General features: G+C 32.6%; 1 protein-coding gene across 3 annotated transcripts in view; it reads right to left on the reverse strand.

Annotated features, from left to right (window-relative positions):
* Positions 1-18,735: 18,735 nt before the first annotated feature.
* The window catches only part of LOC117178205, a 17,636-nt gene continuing 14,297 nt past the window's right edge, over positions 18,736-22,074 (reverse strand). The window contains exons 9-11 of one of the 3 annotated variants that reach the window (XM_033369505.1): positions 21,201-21,420; positions 20,897-20,984; positions 18,736-20,802 (exon numbers count right to left, since the gene is read on the reverse strand). In XM_033369505.1, the coding sequence (XP_033225396.1) occupies positions 20,924-20,984; positions 21,201-21,420 (281 nt within the window). In that variant the 3' untranslated portion in view covers positions 18,736-20,802; positions 20,897-20,923. Of the gene's footprint in view, positions 20,819-20,887; positions 20,985-21,200; positions 21,421-22,074 lie in introns of all 3 variants that reach the window. The other 2 variants (XM_033369506.1, XM_033369504.1) reach the window with 2 other exon arrangements.

Here is a 22,074-nt window from a genome sequence, read left to right on the forward strand (position 1 = left end):
ACCTCCTCTCATATTAATTTTTCTTTTTGTTTTTTTTCTGTCTTTCTAATCTTTCCCTGTTATACATTCATTCCGTACCATTATCTCCCCTCATCGGTTTTTTCCTTCCTACATTTCGCATTTCCTCTATCTCTACCTTAGCATCAATCCTTTTTAGTACTTCGTCCACCCCTTCCTTCAGCTCTTTCTCCTCTAATCTTATACTCTTTATCACTATGTTTAATTTTCTCTCTTCCCTCTCTTTCCTTTCTATTCTTTGTTCTATTTTTCTCAGCCTTTCCATCTCCTTATTCCCAACTCTCTCCCCCACCACAATTATTTCAGGCATCTGGTAGATTTGTTCCATAATAAATCCAACCTGCAATGTTTTTAATAAGAAAGTTTCGTTTTGGGGTCCTTTTTGGCATATCAAAAATGCTAGAACAGATCAGTTGGCAAACCCGGTTTTTTTTAAACAGTTCCAAAAGTTACTTTTGCGTGGACGAATAATTCCTATTGCATTTTAAGGCAAAATGTCCAACAGAAAAAAGAAAGAAAGCAAAATTCTGAACAAATTTCGTTTACAAAAATCCGCTAAATTCTATTGGTTCCGAGTTATGATACATTGAAAAGTCCCCATTTTTCAGCGAAAAATCACTAACTTTCAAAACACACTGTGTATCTTTGCAAATAATTACTGCACGGAAAAGTTTTCCACAGGTGAGTGAAACTAGACTCAATTTCCTGTAATTACAAGAATAGAACAATATCCTACCTATGATAGGTCATGAGTTATAAACACTCAAAGTGGGCCATTTTAGACTGTTTTTACGGGCAAAAAGGTGGACTTAGTTTTCTCCAAATAAATCCTGCCAAGTTCAGTTTACTTTGATTGTGCCAGAGGATGAAATAAAGTCTACAAAAACCTGTGTATGTCTAAAAAAAAGTCTTTTAGACCTATTATTTTGAGAATTGCAAGGTTTCAAAAATTTCTTTTTTTGTGCTTTTTTGACTAAAATCGATGAAGTTGTGTTTTTGCAAAATACCTCATTTCCTGCGAATCCCACCACAAAGTTCCTAGAGAATAAATGAAAGTAGAGCCAACTTGGCGTAAGATCGAAAAAAAGTGTTCCAGTCCAAAATGAAACTTTCTTATTAAAAACATTGCAATTTTTGATTTATTATAGAATTTCACACTTTTTTCCGACGTAATGCCTGGACTAAATCCCGGTTCGAGTTTTTAAGTTTCTTCATCCTACTTTGCATCTCCTCTACCTTTTTATTATTGTCTTCTCCCTGCTTCTCTAGTTTTTGTTCCAATGACTGCATCCTCTTTTCTAACTTTTCCCTGATTTTTTCCTATTTTTTTCTTTCTTTCTTAAGTTCAGTTATTTCCCGCCTAATTTCCTTCTATAATTCCTTTTTACTCTTTCCTGTTTTTACTCTTTATTCAAAATATTTCAAATCAGTATTTTAACCAGTTTATTTTAAGGTCAGGTAATTTTTTTCGAATGTGCTTAATTGTTTTTTAACTTTTAATATAAAATTAAATAACAATGATTCTTCATTTGTAAAAGTAGCTTTATATCAGTTATTGAACTATAATGTTGAAAATTCAATTTTTTCCGTTTAAAATTAATTTTTGAAACTAAAACTCACTATTCTAGTTTTGGTTGAAAATTGATTGTTTTTTGTTGAAAATTAAAGCAGCTAATTGAAAAATTATCTTTTTGTTTCGAAATTTTACAGTTAGTTTACATTTTTTTCTTTGACTGGAAAATCCTTCTTATTTAAAATTTCAACTCATGTTAAAAAGTCGCCTTTTGTGGTTCATTTGTACTGTTTTTAATTAAAAATTAAAATCTTTTTCGATTAGAATATCAACTTATGCGTATTTCTTTCAATATTAATTTTTTTAATTGAAACTTAATTACTTGTTTGAAAGTTAAACTCTTTTGTTAAAAGCTCATTTTTTGGTGAAAAATTTGCAATTTCAATTGAAAATTCATCTCTTTGGTTGAACGTTAATTTTCCTACCGTAAAATATAACTATTAAATTTTTAGTTAAAAAATTATCTTGTTCAGTGGAAAATTCATGTATTTTTCGTGTGTTAAAAAATCGTATTTTTTGGTAGAAAATTAATCTTTTTGTTTGAAAGTTAATCTTCTAGTTTGAAAAATTATCTTCTTGGATAAAAGTTGAAATATTCCAGTTAAATATTCTTCTTTTTAGAACATTTATCTTTTTGGTATAAAATTCATCTATTGTAGTTGAATATTTGATCATTTTAGTAAAAAATTCAGCACTGGTTGAAAATAAATGTTATGTAACTGAAAATTTAACTATTCAATTTTTTGTGGACAAGTTTTTTTTTAGTTGAAAATTCATCTATTCCAGTGGAAGATTTATTATTTTAGTTGAAAATTCATCACTTTCGTTGAAACTTTGTTGTTGTTGTGTTTGTGGTAAATTAATTTGTTTTAATTGAAAATTTAACTATTTTTTTTTGGGCTTCCGTTTCCAGTACCGATAGAGGTTACACGGTTTTTTTCTAGTGCGATCATTTTTTGACTGAGGAGTAGTAAAAAGTTGAGTGAGTACGGTAGGGCGTGGGGAATAAAGGGCTTGGGTTGAAAGTGCAAGTGTGAATTAAGAGAGCCCAGAAAGGGGACATAGGTGCAGGAGGTCCACTAGAGATGAATGAAATATGTTCGAGCTATTAGAAACTCTTATAAAGGGAGTTAGAGAGGAGATTTGTGCAAGACGGCATGATATGAAGAGGCAAGGGGAGGAGGCTAAATACGAGGTAAGAAAAACGATATGGAAATGGGAAGGATGGGATGAATTACGGAAAGGTGAGAAAGAGAAGGTATGGAACAAATTTGGAAGCATAGGGAAGAGGCAGAAAGAGAGAAAGTGTGCAGGGTTGGAAATGGGACATAAAACTGAGTGTGAGTTGGTTATGCATAAGCAGAATGATAAGTGGCGCTTGAGACTGATTGAGGTTGAAAGAAGAATGGAAGAAAAAGAGACAGCAAAGAGGAAAAAGAATATATTAGTGAAAGGTTTCAAAGTGGAGAGTGAAGAGGGAGAGAAAGAGATTGGTAGGCTAATGAGACATCGGCGCGGAACTCATACTGGAAGGGATAAGAAAACTATGGGAGGGGGGCGAAAAAGGTATGTTTCTAGTGAAATTAGGGAATGAGGTGAATAATTATGAAATTATGGACAAGAAGGAGTTGTTAAAATGAAGAAATGAAAGAATCGGAGAATATCTGACGTGACGTGAAAGAAGAAGAAAGTGGTTAGTCCAGCGAAAATGATGGGCTGAGAGGAATAAAGGTAATTGGGTAGGGATTGGGAGAGATAGGTTATGGGTAAACAGAGAAGTGGAAAAAGGAGAGGAAAAGGGAAATGATGAGTGGGACGTGGGTGTATGAAAGGAGAGGAAAGGCATAAAAAGAATTCTACCAAAAGAATGATTGTGGAAGATGCAGGCAGCGTGAGAGGAGCACATGAAAGGAAGAGGGATGGGTGGTATGGCATCGGGCTTCTGGACTTAATGGGAGAGGTGGGGTGATTCATTTGTAACAGCAATACCAGAGGAGATGAAAAAGGGGAATATACGTAAGCGGGTATAGAGGACACCGTAATAGATTACATTCTGACAGAAGAAATAATAAGGGAGCTGATGGTTAGAATGGAAGTGGGCCATATGATAGACTCAGAACACTTGCTGGTAATCGCGACAATCAGATGTGGAGGCCTAAACCGCGTAAGGGGCAAGAGAGTAGGAAAAAGAGGAAAAAATTCAAAATGGGCAGTTAGGGGTAGGAAAAATTCAGAGAATTCAGAGAAAGAAATAAAAAGAGAAAATTAGGAGATAGCGAGTTTGAAAGAGGAAGGAGTAGATGCGCAGCTAGAAAAACTAAAAGAAGTGATTAATAAAGTAAGGGAACAGGTGTGAACGAGAAAAAAAAGACATTTAGAAGAGGTTGACGGAACGATGAATGCAGGGAAAGTAAAGCTAGGATGAAGGAAAGTGTAGGGAAATGGAGGTAAGGGGAAATGGTACAAACAGAACTCAACAGGAGAAAGAGAGAGAAACAAAAGAAATATAATGAACAAAAGGCTGAAAAAAGAAAGGTACGTGGAAGATGTGGAGAAAGCGATAAAGGAAGGGAGGGACTGTTAGGAAGTTTGAAAAATAGAATATAGGGAGAAGGAATCCAAGTGATAGAGATGGACGAAGACACTAAAAACGAGCTTAGAAGGGAAGATTTGAATCAGGTGACTGAAAGTTTGAAAAGAAACAAGGCAACAAGGGAAGATGGCTTGGAAAATGAAGCACTGCAATATGGAGCATTAGGGATGAAGAAGAGATGTGGAGAATTTGCAACAAGTTATGGAAAAGAGAAGGGTCGTCGAAGGAATGGAAGACATGACTGGTAGTACCGTTGATTAGGAAAGGAGAGGGGAAAATGCTAGAGGATTATACAGGTATCACACTCATGTCGGTGGGATAAAAATTTATTCGGAAGTTCTTAGAAGGAGGTTAGGAAGACAGGTCGAGGAAAAGGGATGTATACTACGTAACCAAACGGATTTTAGAAAAGAGATGGGAACCACATATCACATATACATGCTCAACTATCGCACACTGTAGATTTAAAGGCAACACTTGACTCAGTAAACAGTAGAGTGTTATTGGCAGCCATGAAAGAGAGAGGAGTAGATGAAGGTTTGATAGAGAAGATAAAAGAAATACTTGTGGAGACTAGGATAATGTGTAAAGATAGGATATAAGAAAGTAGAGCAATTCTGGACATGAAAGGGGCTCAGGCAAGGGTGCCCGTTGAGCCCACTTCTCTTTAGGATTCTTCTGGCAGATTTACAGCACAAGTTAGAGAGAAAAGGGAAAGGGAGGACAACATTATTAACGGGCAAAGTTTATTCACTATCATAAGCAGATGATGTAGTTGTAGTAATGGATAATGAAAGAGGTATGAATGTGATGATGAGAGTGTTTGAAGACTATGTGGAAGAAAAGGGTTTAATAGTAAATGTAAACAAGACTAAAATAATGTGTTTCAGAATGAAAAAGGATAGATTAGAGTACGACTGGATGATAAATAGCGTGGTGGTGGAGTTGCGGCAGAAGTTTTCCTACCTAGGATTTTGGTTCCAAACGAGAGGACAGCAGATTAGAAAGAGATTAAAATGCGCAACTAAAGTAATGGGCCAAGTATGGGTTATAGGAAAAAGAAGATTCAAGGATGACTGGAAGATAAGAGTGTAGATGTTGATGATTTAGTATGGTCAGTGTTAAGCTATGAATTAAAAATTTGGAGATGGAAAGAACGTAAGAGAGTGAAAGTTTGCATGAGAGATTGTTGAGATGCGTTATGTAAGTTGGAGCTGCGCAGGTTATATGCTGAGGGAAGAAATAAGAAGAGAAAAATGGTGGTTAGGCAAGTGAAAAGAGCCTGGAATTTCAAAAAGAAACTAAGATGAAAGCAAGGCAAAGGGAGGAAATATGGAAAAAATCTTAGATTTAAGGTACAGCAGCTGGTATATAATGGTTAATAGGCAGGGGCGGCTAGATCATCTGAAAAAGATTAAAAAGAAGAGCAAATGGTATAGAATGGTGCGATTCAGAATGGGACAGAGCTTAAGATCATGTAGGTATTGGAAGAATAAAGAAGAAAATCTGTGTAGAGTATGTAGTTCTGAGCAGGAAACATGGTTGCATGTGTTAGGAAGGTATGCAGGTAACGACGGGAGAGGAAAGAGTATAGAAGAGAGAATAAAATGAATTCTAAATGAAAATGGTCAGAGGGAGGAATGGATGAAGAATCTGGAAGATCTAAGAGAGACAGAGATGGTTGCCCAAGGTAGGGAAAAGAGGTCAAAAATGACTCCTAAAGAAGGCGAATTACGAAAACATATTGCGGAGAAAAGATGCCTGAGCCCTATCTCTAGGGTTCACTGTGTTATTGAAATTCATAGACTTCGGAGAAAAATTCAAAAATAATCAACTGTTTTCTCAATATTACTTAATTATCGAATTAATCCATAATGCTAATATATTTAAGAATATTTTGCGATATAATGTTTCAAAGTTTTCGGAATTAAAAAATAAACGTGTCAATCGAATTCGTCGAAAGTGAAAAACCCCATTATGTATGGGTAATTTTGCGAAAATGTAAAATCTCTAGAAAAAAGAAGAAGATGCCACCTATAATCATCTCTGATGAGCTAGATGATTACTCAGGATTTGTCGCAACACTGAAATCCTTCATAAAAGGGGACCCAAAACTCCACTATTCCCCGAAAAGTTTGGCTATTTATGAAAGGAATGAGGAAGATCATGCCACACTAATAAAGGATATGAACATAGCAAAGTGTGATTATCATACGTATCCGATAAAGGAGATGAAAACGAATAGAATGGTGATAAAGGGACTTCCGAACATACCAAGCAAGGAACTTGAGGATGACTTGGACCGGCAGGGAGTTAAATGTCACAAAATTACAATCATGAGGACTAAGACTAAGGGCGAGCTTTCCACAAATCAAGCAATCTATCTAATAGTATTTCGGCACAACACGGATCTTAAAAAAGTTAAGGATATCCGCTACCTGTGTTATGTACGAGTACACTGGCAACGGTACAGAAACAGGAGAAATATCACCCAATGTCATCGATGTCAGCGATATGGACATGGGACGACATACTGTAGAAACACTCCAAGATGCGTCAAGTGCGATGAAGACCATCTAACAGTTAGATGCAAGAAAACTAAGGAAATTCCCACTAAATGCGCAAACTGCGCAGAGCTGCATCCGGAGAACTACTCTAAGTGTCGAACATATCTCAAACACCTGGCCAAGGTGGAATCCAGACGTAAGCCTGTGCACGAGAGACAACCACAGAGGACCAGTATTTCTGTGCTCCCAAAAACCAACTTTCCTGTGCTTCCTACTGTCAGGAGACAGGTATCTGAGCCAGCGACAACGTGGACTACAAGGCAGAATCTACGTGATACTAAGAGAAGACATCAGGGACAAGAACTTGAAGATCTACAAGAACTAATGACTGAAGTTAGAAGACTGAATCAAATATGTGATATAGGTAAGATGTTGGAACTTGTTAGGGAACTAAATGATAATTTAAGTAATTGCAATAACGATCTTAAACAAGAATGGCTGTAAATAATTTTAATATTAATTCATTGAAAATGGGACATTGGCACGGCAATGGCTTGCGTGGAAACCAAAGCGAACTTAAGCAATTTATTGTTGAAAATAACATTGGCATAATGCTTTTAAATGAAACAAAATTAAAACGTGATGTCAAATTTAAACTCTCTGGGTACGAATCTGTCCGAAAAGAAAGAAGCGATAATACCGTTGGGGGTGGGGTTATGATCATTGTCAAAAGTGTGATCCAGTATCATGAAGTGTTAATAAACACTAGCAGCCTTGAAGCTATAGCTATTAAACTTATTAATGGGTTAATAATTGTTTCAGTTTACAATTCACCTAAGACAAAATTTCTAATAATGATCTTTGTCTCTTGAATAGACTAGGGAAAAAACTACTTATTTACGGTGATCTAAATGCAAAAAATACTTTTTGGAACTGTAACAATAATAATGCTAACGGAAAATAATTCTGGATTTTGCTATTAATAAAATGTACAAGATTCTTGATCCTAAGTCCCTACTTTACATCTTTATAATAAAGGCACCCACTAGCACGGTTGACATAGGCTTAGCTAAAAATATTAAATGTGATATTGAACTCGAGATACTGGATTAACTTAACTCTGATCCCCCGTCATAATTATGTTATCTAACTCTGTCAAAATTATTTGTCAAGAGCAAAAATTTTGTCAATTATAAACAGGCTGGGTGGTCTACATTTAGGGAGTCTGTCAAAAAAACCTCAATATTAATAAAAACATCAATTCCATGTTAGAATTAGATAATAGCATTAGCACCGTGGTGGCAGTAGTCAAACATGCGATGGTAGAATCTATTCCATTTACTAAAGGGTATAGAGGGGAACCAATCTATATCTTGCCTCCTGAAATCAAAGATTTGATTCAAACTAGAAACCAATCAAGAAATATGTGTCAAAGAAACTATAGCGATGAAATTCGTAAATTTAAAAATAGACTCACAAATACTATCAATAAGAAAATTGCAAAACATAATAATAAAAAATGGAATTACAAGCTTGATACCCTTAACCCCCAAGACAATTCTATATGGAAAATGACTAAAAGCTTTTAAAAAAAAATTATGCAACCCATACCCGCCTTGAGGGATGAGAACGGGCTTGTTCACAGTGAGCCTAACAAGTCCAACTTATTAGCGACACATTACGAAAAAGTCCATTGCATGACATCTAACATGGGAGACACTGCTATTGAGGATATTGTCATTGCTAGGTAGCATGAATTAGCCAACCAAAGAATTAATGTAGAAGACATCGATCTTACCTCCCCTAAAGAAATTAAAAAGATTGCTAAAAGAATAAAACCCAAAAAAGCACCGGGTCTGGATGGTATTCAGAACATTGTATCACGAAATTTGCACAAAAAAGCCTTCGTGCAACTTGCGTGCATTTTTAATACAGCGTTCAAATATGCATATTTCCCAAATAACTGGAAAATCGGAAATATATTGCAAATTCACAAAGCCGGGAAAGATAAACAGTTACCAGCCAGCTACCGACCAATCAGTCTATTACCCGCAATTAGCAAAATGTTTGAAAAAGTAATATACAATAGAATAATTGACTATGAAACTAAGAATAAAATCTTGATTCCGGAGCAATTTGGCTTCAAACAAGACTGAAGCACCGTACATCAACTCCTCACATTAACAAATAATATCAGCACCAACTTAAATAAAAATAAATGTACTGCACTAGCTCTTTTTGACCTTGAAAAAGCCTTTGATACCGCCTGGTCCGAAGGTCTTATATTGAAACATTCCAGATGCAACTTCCCAACTAATATTTTTAAAATTCTCCAAAGTTACCTTAGTGATAGGAAATTTGTCGTCACGGTCAAAGGCGTCAAATCTAACGAACACAAGACTGCAACAGGTGTCCCCCAGGGATCAATTCTGGGCCCGGTGCTTTTTATTTATTTCACAGACGACATTCCACGAAACAATTTCCAAAGAGAGGTCCCATCGGACAGCACTCCGCGAATTTTACTGTTTGCAGATGACACTGCAGCCTTTGTATCCTCTTTTAGTAAAGGGTTGGCAACTACGAAGCTGCAACAATATGTAAAATTATTGCTTGGATTTTTTCATACGTAGAAGCTTAAGGTTGATGTTAATAAAACAGAGTTTATTATTTTTTATAAAAATGCTGATAAGGGAAACGTATCTGACATTATGTTAAATGACTTATGTATAGAATAGAAAACTAGCGTCGAGTACTTAGGAGACGTTCTAGATTATAAACTTAGCTTTACGCCACATATTAAAAAAGCTAGAAAGAATGCCTTCAAGACTGTAGGTGCACTGCACTGTCTTATTGGTAGGCGAAGCACGCTTAGTATTAAGAACGAAATACTTTTGTACAAAATGATAGTAAAACCAAATATGCTCTACGCTGCGCCTATATGGAGTGATACGTCAGCGACAAACATTTAAACTCTACAAATTGTCCAAAACAAGTGCCTATGTATGATTACCAAATGCAAAACCTAAGACTAGGATAATAGATTTACATAAAACCTGCAATATTAAGTCTGTTAAAGACGAAATCCACGGCTTAGCAAGAAATTTGTATCTTAACCAAATCTCGCGACTTGTTTAACTTGAAGAAATAAACATGTATACGCGAGATACTTTCAAACTGAAATCTAAAATGCCGTATCATATCCTACTTTGAAAACTGAAAAGTTCTGAAATCTTCTCAGCTCTGTGCTGCTGTTACTTTTATCTAGTTATTTAGCTTTTTGTTTTCAAGTTTATTCCTTTAATTTTAAGAAAAATTAGATAACTTTATAGGTTTTCTCACAACTTTTTACCCGATACTCATAACAGATTTAATTCGATCGTGATAAATAATTAGAGTAGAAAACGAAATCAAATAGATTATTTAATAGGATAAAATTTCTCATCTAGAAATGGGTGCGTGCCTCTTCAGTATTCATCTTAGACCTAATTGTATAATATTTTCATGTACAAATCCTGGTTCATATTGAATAAAGATTGTTAAAAAGCAAAAAAAAAAGTTTTTCCAGAGTTGGAACTTCGACTAGTGACTCGTAAAGCTAAGGAATTTTTTGTTAGGTATATAAATCCTTGCTGGTTTAATACCTTTTTGTGGGATATGCGCTTACATGCGGACAATAAAGTGCACTTCATCGGCCTCGGTCGGTAAAGTACCCCACCACCAACAATTGCCTACTTTTCTGATCCAAAAAAACCACGCCCAGAAAGCGAGGAAAACATATTCGTGTTATATCAAATATTTTTTCCATTCTACTGTCAATAATATTGGTTTACTCTTTTCCTTCTTTTCCACTCTATCGCCCACCTTCCAAACCTTTTCTTGCATCCTAGCCTCCTCCGTCTCTTCTTCGAACCTTTCATTTTTCCTTCTCTTTTTTTATGACACAATTCAGTATATTACTTCTATTCCTTCTATATTCTCCTTCACTGCTTTTCCCATTTCTTCCTTTTCTTAATTCCTTCCTATTTCCCAGATAACATAAAAAATTGTATTAATGATTTGAAACCAAATCAATCCTTTCTTCGGCCGACAACATTTATGAATAAATAAATAAAACATTTGACTGGAAAATCTCCAAAATGACATCGTTATTCTTTTGTTTTTTTCTCTTCGAATTAATTTCGATGTTTTAATTAACTTCTGAAACTCAGGTTAAAACCTTTTGAAAAAGTTACGCATTGGTACCGAAACGTCTAAGTTCGAAAAAATGTGTTTTGTCACAATTGGATTTTAATTTATGTGGCTCGTAAGTCATTAGGAAAAAATGTATGATTTAAAATGCATAACATACAAAATTCGTTTCTGATTTCCTGAAACTGGCAATGCAAGACTGGCGTCCAAACTGTTCTGAAACTTACACCGTGTTTCTTTTCTTGACATCACTTATCCTATCCACTTTTACTATCCCCTCCTACACTAACTTCTTTTTTGCTTGTACACTTTAATACTCTTTTTATTTCTCCTACCATAATTTCGACCTTCTCGTTAACATTTTACTCTCCCATTTTCGCTCTTTTCTTCCGATAATTTGACTAGTATGGTGAAGTAATCCGAATCTGTGCAATTCCCTACCCAGTGGGTACAAAATTTGGCGACGATATCGTTATACGGTATCTTTGCGATATCGTAAAGACATCGTGAGATAATACGACGTATTTACGATATCATAAAGACACTTTAACGGCATGGACATAAAATGTCCTAAAGACATCGCCAAATTTTCTGCCCACTGGCTACCTCTAGTTTCTTGATCTTCTCTTGCCTCATCGTTCACTGTTACACCTCTACTAAAAATTCCTATATAGGATCCTACATAGGAACCTATATGTTACACCTATACACTGAAAGAAATAGTTTGAGGCTAATGGCAATCAAAGTTTGCTTGAGAATTTGTAACTGAATTAGAAAGAAAATTGTGCTGTCTCAGCCATACGAATTTGAGAGTTATTACCTACGTATAAGAAAATCTCCAAGCCTAATATGACAAGGCAAGTTTGTTTGACTGAAATGATAGTTGGGAAAAGTGTAGTATTAGATATATGATTAAAATATCAAAATATTATAATGTAGGTACAAGAATTTTATGCCTCGGTATCATGGCTGTATTGTACGTATAATTTTATCAACTATCTGTTTGAAAGAAAACTGCGTTTAAGTGTTGCATTGGATATCCGGATGTTTGCTTGATTCAGCCATACCAATCGATGTATTGTACCCTGCATGTTATACGAGATTTATGAGATGGTGAGGTGTGTGTCGACTCGGCATTAGGCGCCGTCTTCAGACTTGTTTTATAGCAAAATATTTCAATACATTTCATAATATTTAAAAGAGTTCAAGATATTTTTAATGAATTTAAGAGATTTTAGGTAATTTTGAAGAATTTTTAAGGAACTTCAGTAGAATTTAACTGAGTTTTAAGATTTTAAAGTAATTTGAAAATATAAATAATGTTCTCGAATTCTTTAAAGTCTGTTAAATCTCTTGAAATATTCGGAAATGTTTAGAAATCATTTAAAATTGATCGAATTTCCTAAAATACATCTATTGATTTCTCTGAAATCTTTTATAATATCTTGAAATATTTTTGAATTTAGTCAAAATTTGGTTTAATTACATAAAATGTTCAATAATAATTTGTAATATTTCTAAAATTATTATATTAGAAATATATTATTACAAGCATAGCAACATTTTTTATAGAATGGGTTACGAAAATTTGCAGACGGTCCTGCACAGCTGTAGGTTATATTTCAGATTTTTTGCTTTATACTCGAAGCTAGGTTAGCCGCAGGGCTTTAGGCCTTAGGAATGCGAAACATTTAGGGTTTAAACCGGCGGAAAATAAAAATTTTCTATAAATAGTGTAGTGTTTTTGTTATACAAAATAATTATGTACTCGAACGTGTCAACAAATATTAAAGTATAAAGTAATAATGCAAGTGTCAAAATTTGTTAAGTGGGCCACTTTTTTTAAAGATTGTAATTTTTCTTCGGGAATGCGTGATAAGTTAGAATTTTACATGAATAAAATGACACAAAAACATTTTTGCAAAATTTTCATGTTTTGAGTCCTTATTTTGATATAATTTTTTTCTCCCGATCGGTACAAACAATCGCCATAATTTTTGGCACGTTTCGTTAAATATTTTCATTCTATAAAATAAAAATCATTTTACCATTATTGCATAGATATTTATGAAATTAGAAACAATTTTTATAAACAAATAGAATTTTCTAAATTAAAAAAAAAACTAAGAGTCACATAAAAAAAGTAAAAACACCTCTGGATTCGTCTCGGAAATATCTCGGTGAACATTTTTTTTATTTAAACAATTTGTTAAAAAATTACGCCATTTGTTATCTTTCTGCAATTTTTATAAAAAAGTATGCATCGTATCGAAAAACCAGATACACCATTGCATTCCTCACGAACATATCTAGATACGCATTTTTTTTTTGTAAACCCCTTTTTTAAACAATTAGAGCATTTGTTGTTCAGCTCATTGTTGCTTCGTTCCCGTAGATTTGGATTTCAAAGTAAAAAAACTAAGAATCGTGTCAAAAAAGTAAAAACACCTCTGGATTCATCTCGGAAATATCTCGGTGTGCTTTTTTTGTTTTTTTGTTTAAACAATTTGTTAAACAATTACGCCATTTATTATCTTTATGCAATTGTTATAAACAGGAATTCAATGGTGCACTTGGTTTTTCGATTCGATGCATACTTTGTTTATAACAATTACAGAAAGATAACAACTGGCGTTCTTGTTTAACAAATTGTTTAAGCAAAAAGAAATGCACACCGAGATATTTCCGAGGCGAATCCAGAGGTGTTTTTACTTTTTTGATATGACCTTTAGTTTTTTGTTAATTGATTACACAACTTTGAAATCCATATCTGTGGCAAACTTCAACGTCGTGAATATCGTACGTCGCGCAGCATAGAGCGCCGAACGTCAACACGAAAACACGCACAACTTTTGATGATATGGGACTTCCCTAATTTTTTTTACCAAAATCTTTGTAATTAAACGAGCTATCGTAATTAGTCAACTAAAGCATTGCAATCAATTGAGAAGTTAAAACGAATTCTATTTGTTTATAAAAATTGTTGCTAATTTCATCAATGTTTATGCAACAATTGTAAAATTATTTTTATTTTATAGAATGAACATATTTAACGAAACGTGCCAAAATTATGGCGATTGTTTGTACCGATCGGGAGAAAAAAATTAATTACAAGAACAATACAAAAAAGTTAAAAAACAATAACGACTCACAAGAGATTATTTTTTTTCGGCGAAAAATTGGTTTCAAAACTTCTTCATATATACTGTATTTTGGCTAGAATTTTATAGAACTATTTTACGTTTTTCGTATACCCTACCTTGCAATCGAGGTTACGACCCTCCGGCCTTTAAATTTTATGGAACTTTGTAACACATTTTGTTGAATAGTTCAACGCAATGTAAAACAAAGACGATTTATATTTTTTTCAGTTTATCTTTGAAAAATAATTTTCAGCGGAATTATAGTTTTATATTATTAATAATAACGAAAGTACAAAAAAATCGAATTTTTAAATTAATTTTAAATCCACTGCAGTGTGGAGGATGCATTCTCATTAGAATTTTATATAACGCATGCTATCCCAACGGTATGCTTAGATCTCCTCAATGGGAGGTGCAGCTGAGAGCCGTGCGTATGTATGGTTGATTTACCCATTTAACATATGACTGAAGCAGTAATATTGCTTCAGTAATTATGGTATAGGTGAAATACACAAGCCGTATCGCTGTAGCTGAGCGATCAATACATTATGGTTGGAATAACCAGAATTATGCGTGTATCGTCGAATTATTTCTTTCAGTGTATGTCCTTTCCTATAGGTGAAGCATGTAGAATCCTCTGCAGAATTCTATATAGAATCCTATGTAGGTTCCTATATATGATCCTATATAGGAATTTTCAGTAGGGACAATCAATTAACGTCACCCTTTTTTTCTCCTAAGCATGAAGATTCCCCTTGTTCATCCCTATCTGTCATATGTCAGTTTTAGATCAACCATCCCATCTCGTATATAAAATTGTTTAACAATTTTTCTCCTTCTCTAAGCAATATCTTCTCTTTGGATTTTCTTGCTCGCTCTCCTTCCTATTCCCTTCCTCCTCTTATCTTCTGTTGCCGCATTCAAATATCCTCCCACTATAACCTTAATCTCTTCTTTATTTTCTTACATAAATTTTCTTATCTCCTCTAATTTATCGTGCATATCCCTGTTCACGTAGACTTTCCTATACTTACCTCTTCTCCCACTAATCCTTCATTTGTTCTTTGTCAGCCTTCCCTGTCATACATTCGTTTCTTACTCCCATAACCATCCCTCCCATTGCTCGGTCTTTTTTAATCTTTCTCTTTGAATTTTGAATCTGCTATTTGTGACCTCTTAGCTACCTTCCACTTAATATTTCCCTAACCTTTTCATCTACTCAAATCTGCATCATTACTACTACATTCCATTGTGCAAAATTTCTTATAAACTCCCCTATACTTTTTTTCCAAGCTTGCTACATTTCAGTAAAAATGTTCTTGTCCAGTTAAGGACAAGGAAGTGAACGATTTTGTCTTTGAAGGTATATCTATTTCTACATATATTTCATAGGAAATTTAACATGTTTAAATAGAACATCTTTAAAATTCTAAAAATGCAGAACTTTCAATTTTTCAATGTTGTAACAAATCAAAATTCGTAAAAATGTATGCGCCTTATGAATTTTTCAATTCACGCATACGTATAACTATTCTTCAGAGAACAAAAAAATGTTGTTAACAAAACAGCTGCTGAAATTTCGTCACAAGAAAATGTAAAAAAACTTTCTTTGTTCGCGAATTTGAACGCGCATAGGGCGCGCGACCGTTGGTTCTCGCGCTTGGCGCTCGTTGATGTATTTACCTCGCGTTACGCGCTCGGTCATTATATTTTCCCACATTATTGCGCAAGCCTTTCAAAATTAAGGGCATGTGATACTTAGAAAATTGTCGATTTTACCAGTTTTAGGTTCCCCCGGCTTTTTTTCTAGAATAATAAATATTTTGTTTTAAAAAAATTGGGAAATGATATTGCACATGCTAACGGACGTCCCCACACACTCTTTTTGTAGGTTAATTCAAAAAAGTTTTAATTTAGCAAAATGTGATTAATTTGCATAACGCTTAGGAATTAGTATCGATTTTTTCAGTGTTAGATTCCCTCGGCTTTTTTCCTAGGATAAGAAATATTTTGTCGTCAAAACCTGGGAAATGATAGCGAACATGCTAAAGGACGTCCCCGCACACTTGTTTTGTGTTTATTTTTTAAACAAATTTTTATTTTGCTAACAACCTACACGGAGAAACCTTTTGCTGCAATATTTGCTAAAAATCAGACTAGATTTTACTACAAATAAACATAGTAACTAATCTCCCGGAACTAACCTTGTTTGCAGGCAAATAAAAAAGTTTATTTCATCAATAATTTTCAAATTATCGGAAAGGCAGAGATAAAAAACGACGTAACCTCAAAATAATGCATAAAGTTTTTATTTAGCACAACAAATTTTTTTGTTACTATCCTTGAAAAAAGAGTCCGGGGACATCCGTTATGATATTTTATAGCATCTCCGAATTCAGTTTTTAAAAATTTTCATTTTTGTAGAAAAAAAGCCGAGGGAACTTACTGTACCCGATTGACCACACGACGAAGTATCCCATGCCCTTAAGACTGAAAACATGCCCTACTATAATTTTGTGATTGTGCTCGGTCTTTGTATTTCTCCCGCACATTCGTGCACAGACCTTTTAAAATTAAAGATCAGTGGATCGACAACTGTAATTTTGTGATTCTGAACTCTCACGTATCTCGTGCTTCGCACTAGATTTTTTTCCAAAGTGTCAACTTTTCTACACTATACTCAATACTTTTATTTCAAATATAATACATTTTTTATTTAACTCTACCTTAAATTATATTCTAAGCTGCGCTGAAAAATGTATAATTTCAATAAATTTATATCATTAAAATTCATAATATGCATGAAAATTTAATCATTCTAATTCTTATTTCCTTGTATTTTTTTGATTAAATAAAAAAAAAACTACTGCGTACCTCCATAGGGTATAATGCAGTAATATATATAGGACCTTGTATAGAGTCCTATACAGGAAACTGTATAGGATCCTATGTCCTCTTTCGCATTTTTGTCCTTTTTCGAAAAATTTAATTTTTTTATTTTTAATCTTAATTTTTACAATTGAAAGAAAATCTACTCGTCCTATCTAAAAATGCTTAATAATAAATTTCTAGATATTTTTAAGCGAACAACTTTTGTCTGTTCATTTTATTTCGTAACTTGTGTTATTATTTTGAATATTATTTTTTACGACCAAAGAAAAAACTAGGTGTCCTATCAAAAATTATTCATGAGAAATTTCAGTGAGTTTTCTGTATTTTTTGGAAGCGTAACTTTTGTCTATTTATTTTTGTTTATAGCTTGTGTCATTTGTCAAAAATTAACTTTTTTATTTTTATTGTTTTTTACGCATAAAACAAAAACTGCTCATCCTACAAAAATATTCTGAACAATTTGTAGCTCTTTTTTGGATGAACAAGTTTTGTCTAATTTTTTTCGTAGTAGTTTTTTCCTTTTTTGTATCTTGCATTATTTGACCCAAAAATGTAATTTTTCGATTTTTCATTATTTTTGGTACGATAAAACTTTGAATTTCCAACTTCTCGACCAAATGGTAATCTTGAAGGGCTTTCAAAAATCAACGTTTTCTTTTCTTAACTTTTTTATATCATACGTTGTTTGGCTTAAAATGTTCATTTTTTATTTTTTGGATTTTGAAAATGCTCTCACTCTGACAATTTTCTTTTTATAGAATAAAGTCATCAGGGTAAATTGTTTCCGTTTCAGTGTACTATGAATAACCGTACATTCAATTTTTAAATTTAATTAATTAATTTAATTTTTAAATTTAAATTTTCGAAAGTTATCGTGCCTACAGAATACAGACTACGGAGTGACAGACCGACAAACGCCTCAGGTAAAAATCTTTTTTTTTTTACAATAATTATGAAAATTAAGCAAAAAAATATTTGATACAGATTTTTAACACATTTTTTAATCTGAGCCAAGTGCAGCCAAACCTTGCCTAATGAATAAATGCAGGGTCGGCGTTCTAAACCTGTTACCTGACATTTTTTTCGAAATTGATTTTGTTTTCTATTTTCGGGAACACTTTTATATGAAGTTAATATCCTGCAAACGTAATGACAAAATTCATTTTAATTTGTTTTTAAATGGATTTTCGAAAATCGCATTTTGATATCTAGAGCATAGGTCCGCGGTCTAAACCTGTTATCAGCTTATGGCGTCTTATGGGAAATCCGTGTATTTTTGTAATAAATTATTTTTAATTTTTTGGTCGAAGTTCTGAACGATTATATTAACAAAATTTTGTACTGGTGACTGCAAACCAGGAAAATTTTTAAAGTCTTTGTTAATTTATATTGTAAATAATTTATTATTGAAAAAGAATTATAATTCATAATTTAAATTGCAGTTGGAGTAATATTTATGGGTAAAATATAAATATCGAAAAATATTTAGTTCATTTAAACGTTTAGAACTTTGTCAGTTAAAATATTTAGACCGCGGGTCCTTCAAATGTTACTTTTCAGGCAATAAGGTATATTCTACAAATCAATAAGAATTCGGAATCAAGATGGAATGAAACTACTACTTTTACTTTGATTGAATCGTTAATTTATTTATTTTATGCCTTCTTTTAAATTCCTAAACATCTATGCCAGACATAATTCTTGAACTTTATTAAATAATATTTTTAAATAAACCTGGTATGAATGAATAATTTTTTAATTCTTTTTGTGTTATTGTATATTATAATATGCTTACCTCAATTTATATCAAGAAAGTAAAATTCAATAAAGCAACGCTGTTATTTATTAATCGTATACAACTTTTCATTACATGATTCATATAAATTTCTGATAACATTCACTAATTAACTTTAGGCAGTATTTGTAAAGTTAAATTCGCTGAAATGGTCATGGTACGGAGTATTTGAAATTGACTACTTGCTCAGAGTTCGATGCTGACAGAGTTCGCTTATGTTCCTTTAAAATAAATTTGCAAAGATAAAATTGCAATACCTTCACACTAGATTTATATTTAAAACGCATAAAATGATTTTCATTAATTATTAAGACAGTATTATATTTTAAACTGCAATGCAAATTAGTATTTCTACAATGAGTAGAAATCACTTTTGCTCGCAAGCATAAAATAACTGACTAGAAATCAATAACAGAAAACAGACTATGCGGTAATTCCTTAAATAATAATGTGCGTATTGGCATCGTTAGTTTTCAGTTATGTTTTCGAATCAATTTTTCACGAGTCCTAATTCGACAAAGATAGAAAACTTAAAACTCATCAGCTATGGCATTTTATTACGAAAAAGTTGTATCAGTTGTACAAAAATGTTAAATATTGACTATAAGAAAAACTAGCCTCTACAAAATGAATTATTTGATTATACTCTCATTTTTTTAATCTCATGAAATTGGTATGAAATAATTTCTTTTAGCCTCTTAGATTATTATACTATCATCCTAATTTGTTTGTAGTTGAAACAAAGCATCAGAGTTGCAACAATGTAACTTTTAGTAATGCTGACTAAAAAGTCATTATCTAAATGCAGACATTTGTTAATTTTGATATCCTACTCAGTATTCAGCTGAAAATTAGTGAATGCAGACACGCACAGTCAACGGCGACATGGTTACAATAATCCTTAAATTAATTATATGATATCAAATCTTAATTCATAACACTGTACTTCTCGAACGTTAAAAAATCTGTTTTAATTTCCACTAAATATCAACCTTTTTTTGTTATTATGTTCTCCACTGATCATCAAAGCTTTAAAATCACAGGTTTTCTTTATTATTAATTATGATATTCGAAAATACGTTTAACACTTATTGTTCTGTTTTACTCTTTTTTGGAACCAACAAAGTGTAGTGTATTAAAAAATGCAAATAAAGATTCGATAAGTCTGGATTGCGCCAATATACAGAAAAGTTAAGAAAATAGCAAATAGTATACAAAATAATTATAATTAGAATATAGAACTTGAAATATTAAGAAAGAGAAAAAGTTAATGCATATTAGATTCGAATAGATAAAAAGAAAAATTGAGGCAAATGTTCTTCTTCCTGTCAACAATTGTTGAATATTATTTCATTTTAGTAAAAAAATTATAAGTATTATTTATTCTGAACGATGCACTTGTTTAATCACAGTTGTTACGTGAAAAGTATCTTCTTCACGGATCATTTCTGCCAGACTATTAAGTATTACGTGTCTTGTAATATATTCAATTAAAAAAAAACTTCACAATGATATATTAAAACATTAAATTGTATATGCCAGAAGGTAATAATCCAAAGCCGCATTTATAAGAAGGTTTAAGAATAAAGAGAGCGAAGACTAGAGTTGATTAGGATTATAAACCGTATAAAAAATTGAGAAATTGTTCTAGAGCGACTGACGAAATAAAAATCATTATCTCCTGTAAACATGTCAATGAAATTACAAACTAATCATCTCAATATGTCAATTTTGTGTATCCCTTTCTCCAGTATAAATGCTGACTTTACGACCAATTGAACTTCCAAGAGATTATGTTTTCAAGTGAAAAATATTAGCCTAATCGCTCACTGTAGACATCCAGTTTTTAAAATCGCACATAAACCTAAACTAGCCTAAGATGCTGTAAATAAATCTAAGGCGCGTATTTTACTGGAGTTGATAGCTAACCTTCAACTATATGTCAATGATCATGCAAGGAATTATTTTTCCCACTAAAATCCTAAACTCTCGCAGAAAAATGCGCGTATAAAACTAATTGGAATTCCTCAGGGAAGGTCTTGCAAATCCTTTGTGTGCACAGAGTATCTTCTCTTATGCGAATTGCACTGTAACTAAAAAATTTGAAGACTTAATCAATTTATAATATTAATATTAGAATTTGGTCAATTATTATATTCAAAATTTGGAGACACGTACCAACCATACCTCTCAACGATAACTTGGTCCATTTGTTCATAATCGAACTTTCAGTTCCTCCATTCTTTGTTTTATTCTCCGACGCATTTCCTTATATCTGCGATTAAATTATAGATTCATTAAATAAATGTAAATAATTAAATATTATTCGAGGGGTTGACCACTCGGTTTTTTAGTGTACACCAGATTACACGATTTCAAAGACTTCACGAAGGCTTGTGCACTACATTTTAAGAATGATTAACCCCTCGATATTGTCTGTTTGTCGAGTTAAATTCAGGATGGCTTCTAAAATCATAAGAATAACACTTACTTTTCTTTCAGAAGTAAAATTTGCCTTTCCTCCTCATGATGATAACGTTGTAAAATTCCTTGGCATTCTGCCAAAGAAAGATTCAAAAACTGCGCAACATCCGAACTGATTTCGAGTGTAGAGAGCTTGTCAACGAGAAAAAGACGTGCTACATTTTCATGGGGTCCTAAAACTACCCTTACTTCCAGAGGATACTCGTCATCTCTAAGTCTCCGTTGCTCTGAAAGAATGGCCATTGTCATAAAAAATAAACTAAATTAAGTTGGACATTTTTTCATGGGGTGACGGAACCGATTTTAGCAAAAAACGGTTTAATCTATTTAAACAAAAATTTTATTAACTTTTAATTATTTTTTAACGTAAAGATGTTCCTAAAAATATTATAAAAACCGCCTTTTTAAATTTATTATTCAGTATAACTACAACTTTTGAAAGATCAAATTAAGATTACTATTTCACTATTAGTCACTTATAAAATCGAAATTATCAATATCGCGACTTACAATGAATAGCCTGATTGCAGATTTGTAATGACTTAAAAACATTCCCTCAATCTGTGTTCAATTAATAATTATTAATTTAATAGTTATTAAAATATCATTATATATTAAATACTATTCAATTTATAATTTCATACTTAACACAAATTAAGAAATATATTGAATTTATTTACACCCCTATAATAAGGATGTGAATTGTAAGAGACAATATTGACCAGTTGGATTTTATAAGCTGCTAATAATAATAATCAAACAATAAGCTCAATTTGAACTTTCGAGATTAAGAATTTAAATTATAGGCACTGAAAAAGGATTATCAACATACGTTTATCATGATATTTTCGTGCAATTTTTTCTTTCAAAATTAATGAAAC

Source organism: Belonocnema kinseyi, chromosome 8 (genome assembly GCF_010883055.1).
Source record: "Belonocnema kinseyi isolate 2016_QV_RU_SX_M_011 chromosome 8, B_treatae_v1, whole genome shotgun sequence".
Taxonomy (NCBI): Eukaryota; Metazoa; Arthropoda; class Insecta; order Hymenoptera; family Cynipidae; genus Belonocnema; species Belonocnema kinseyi.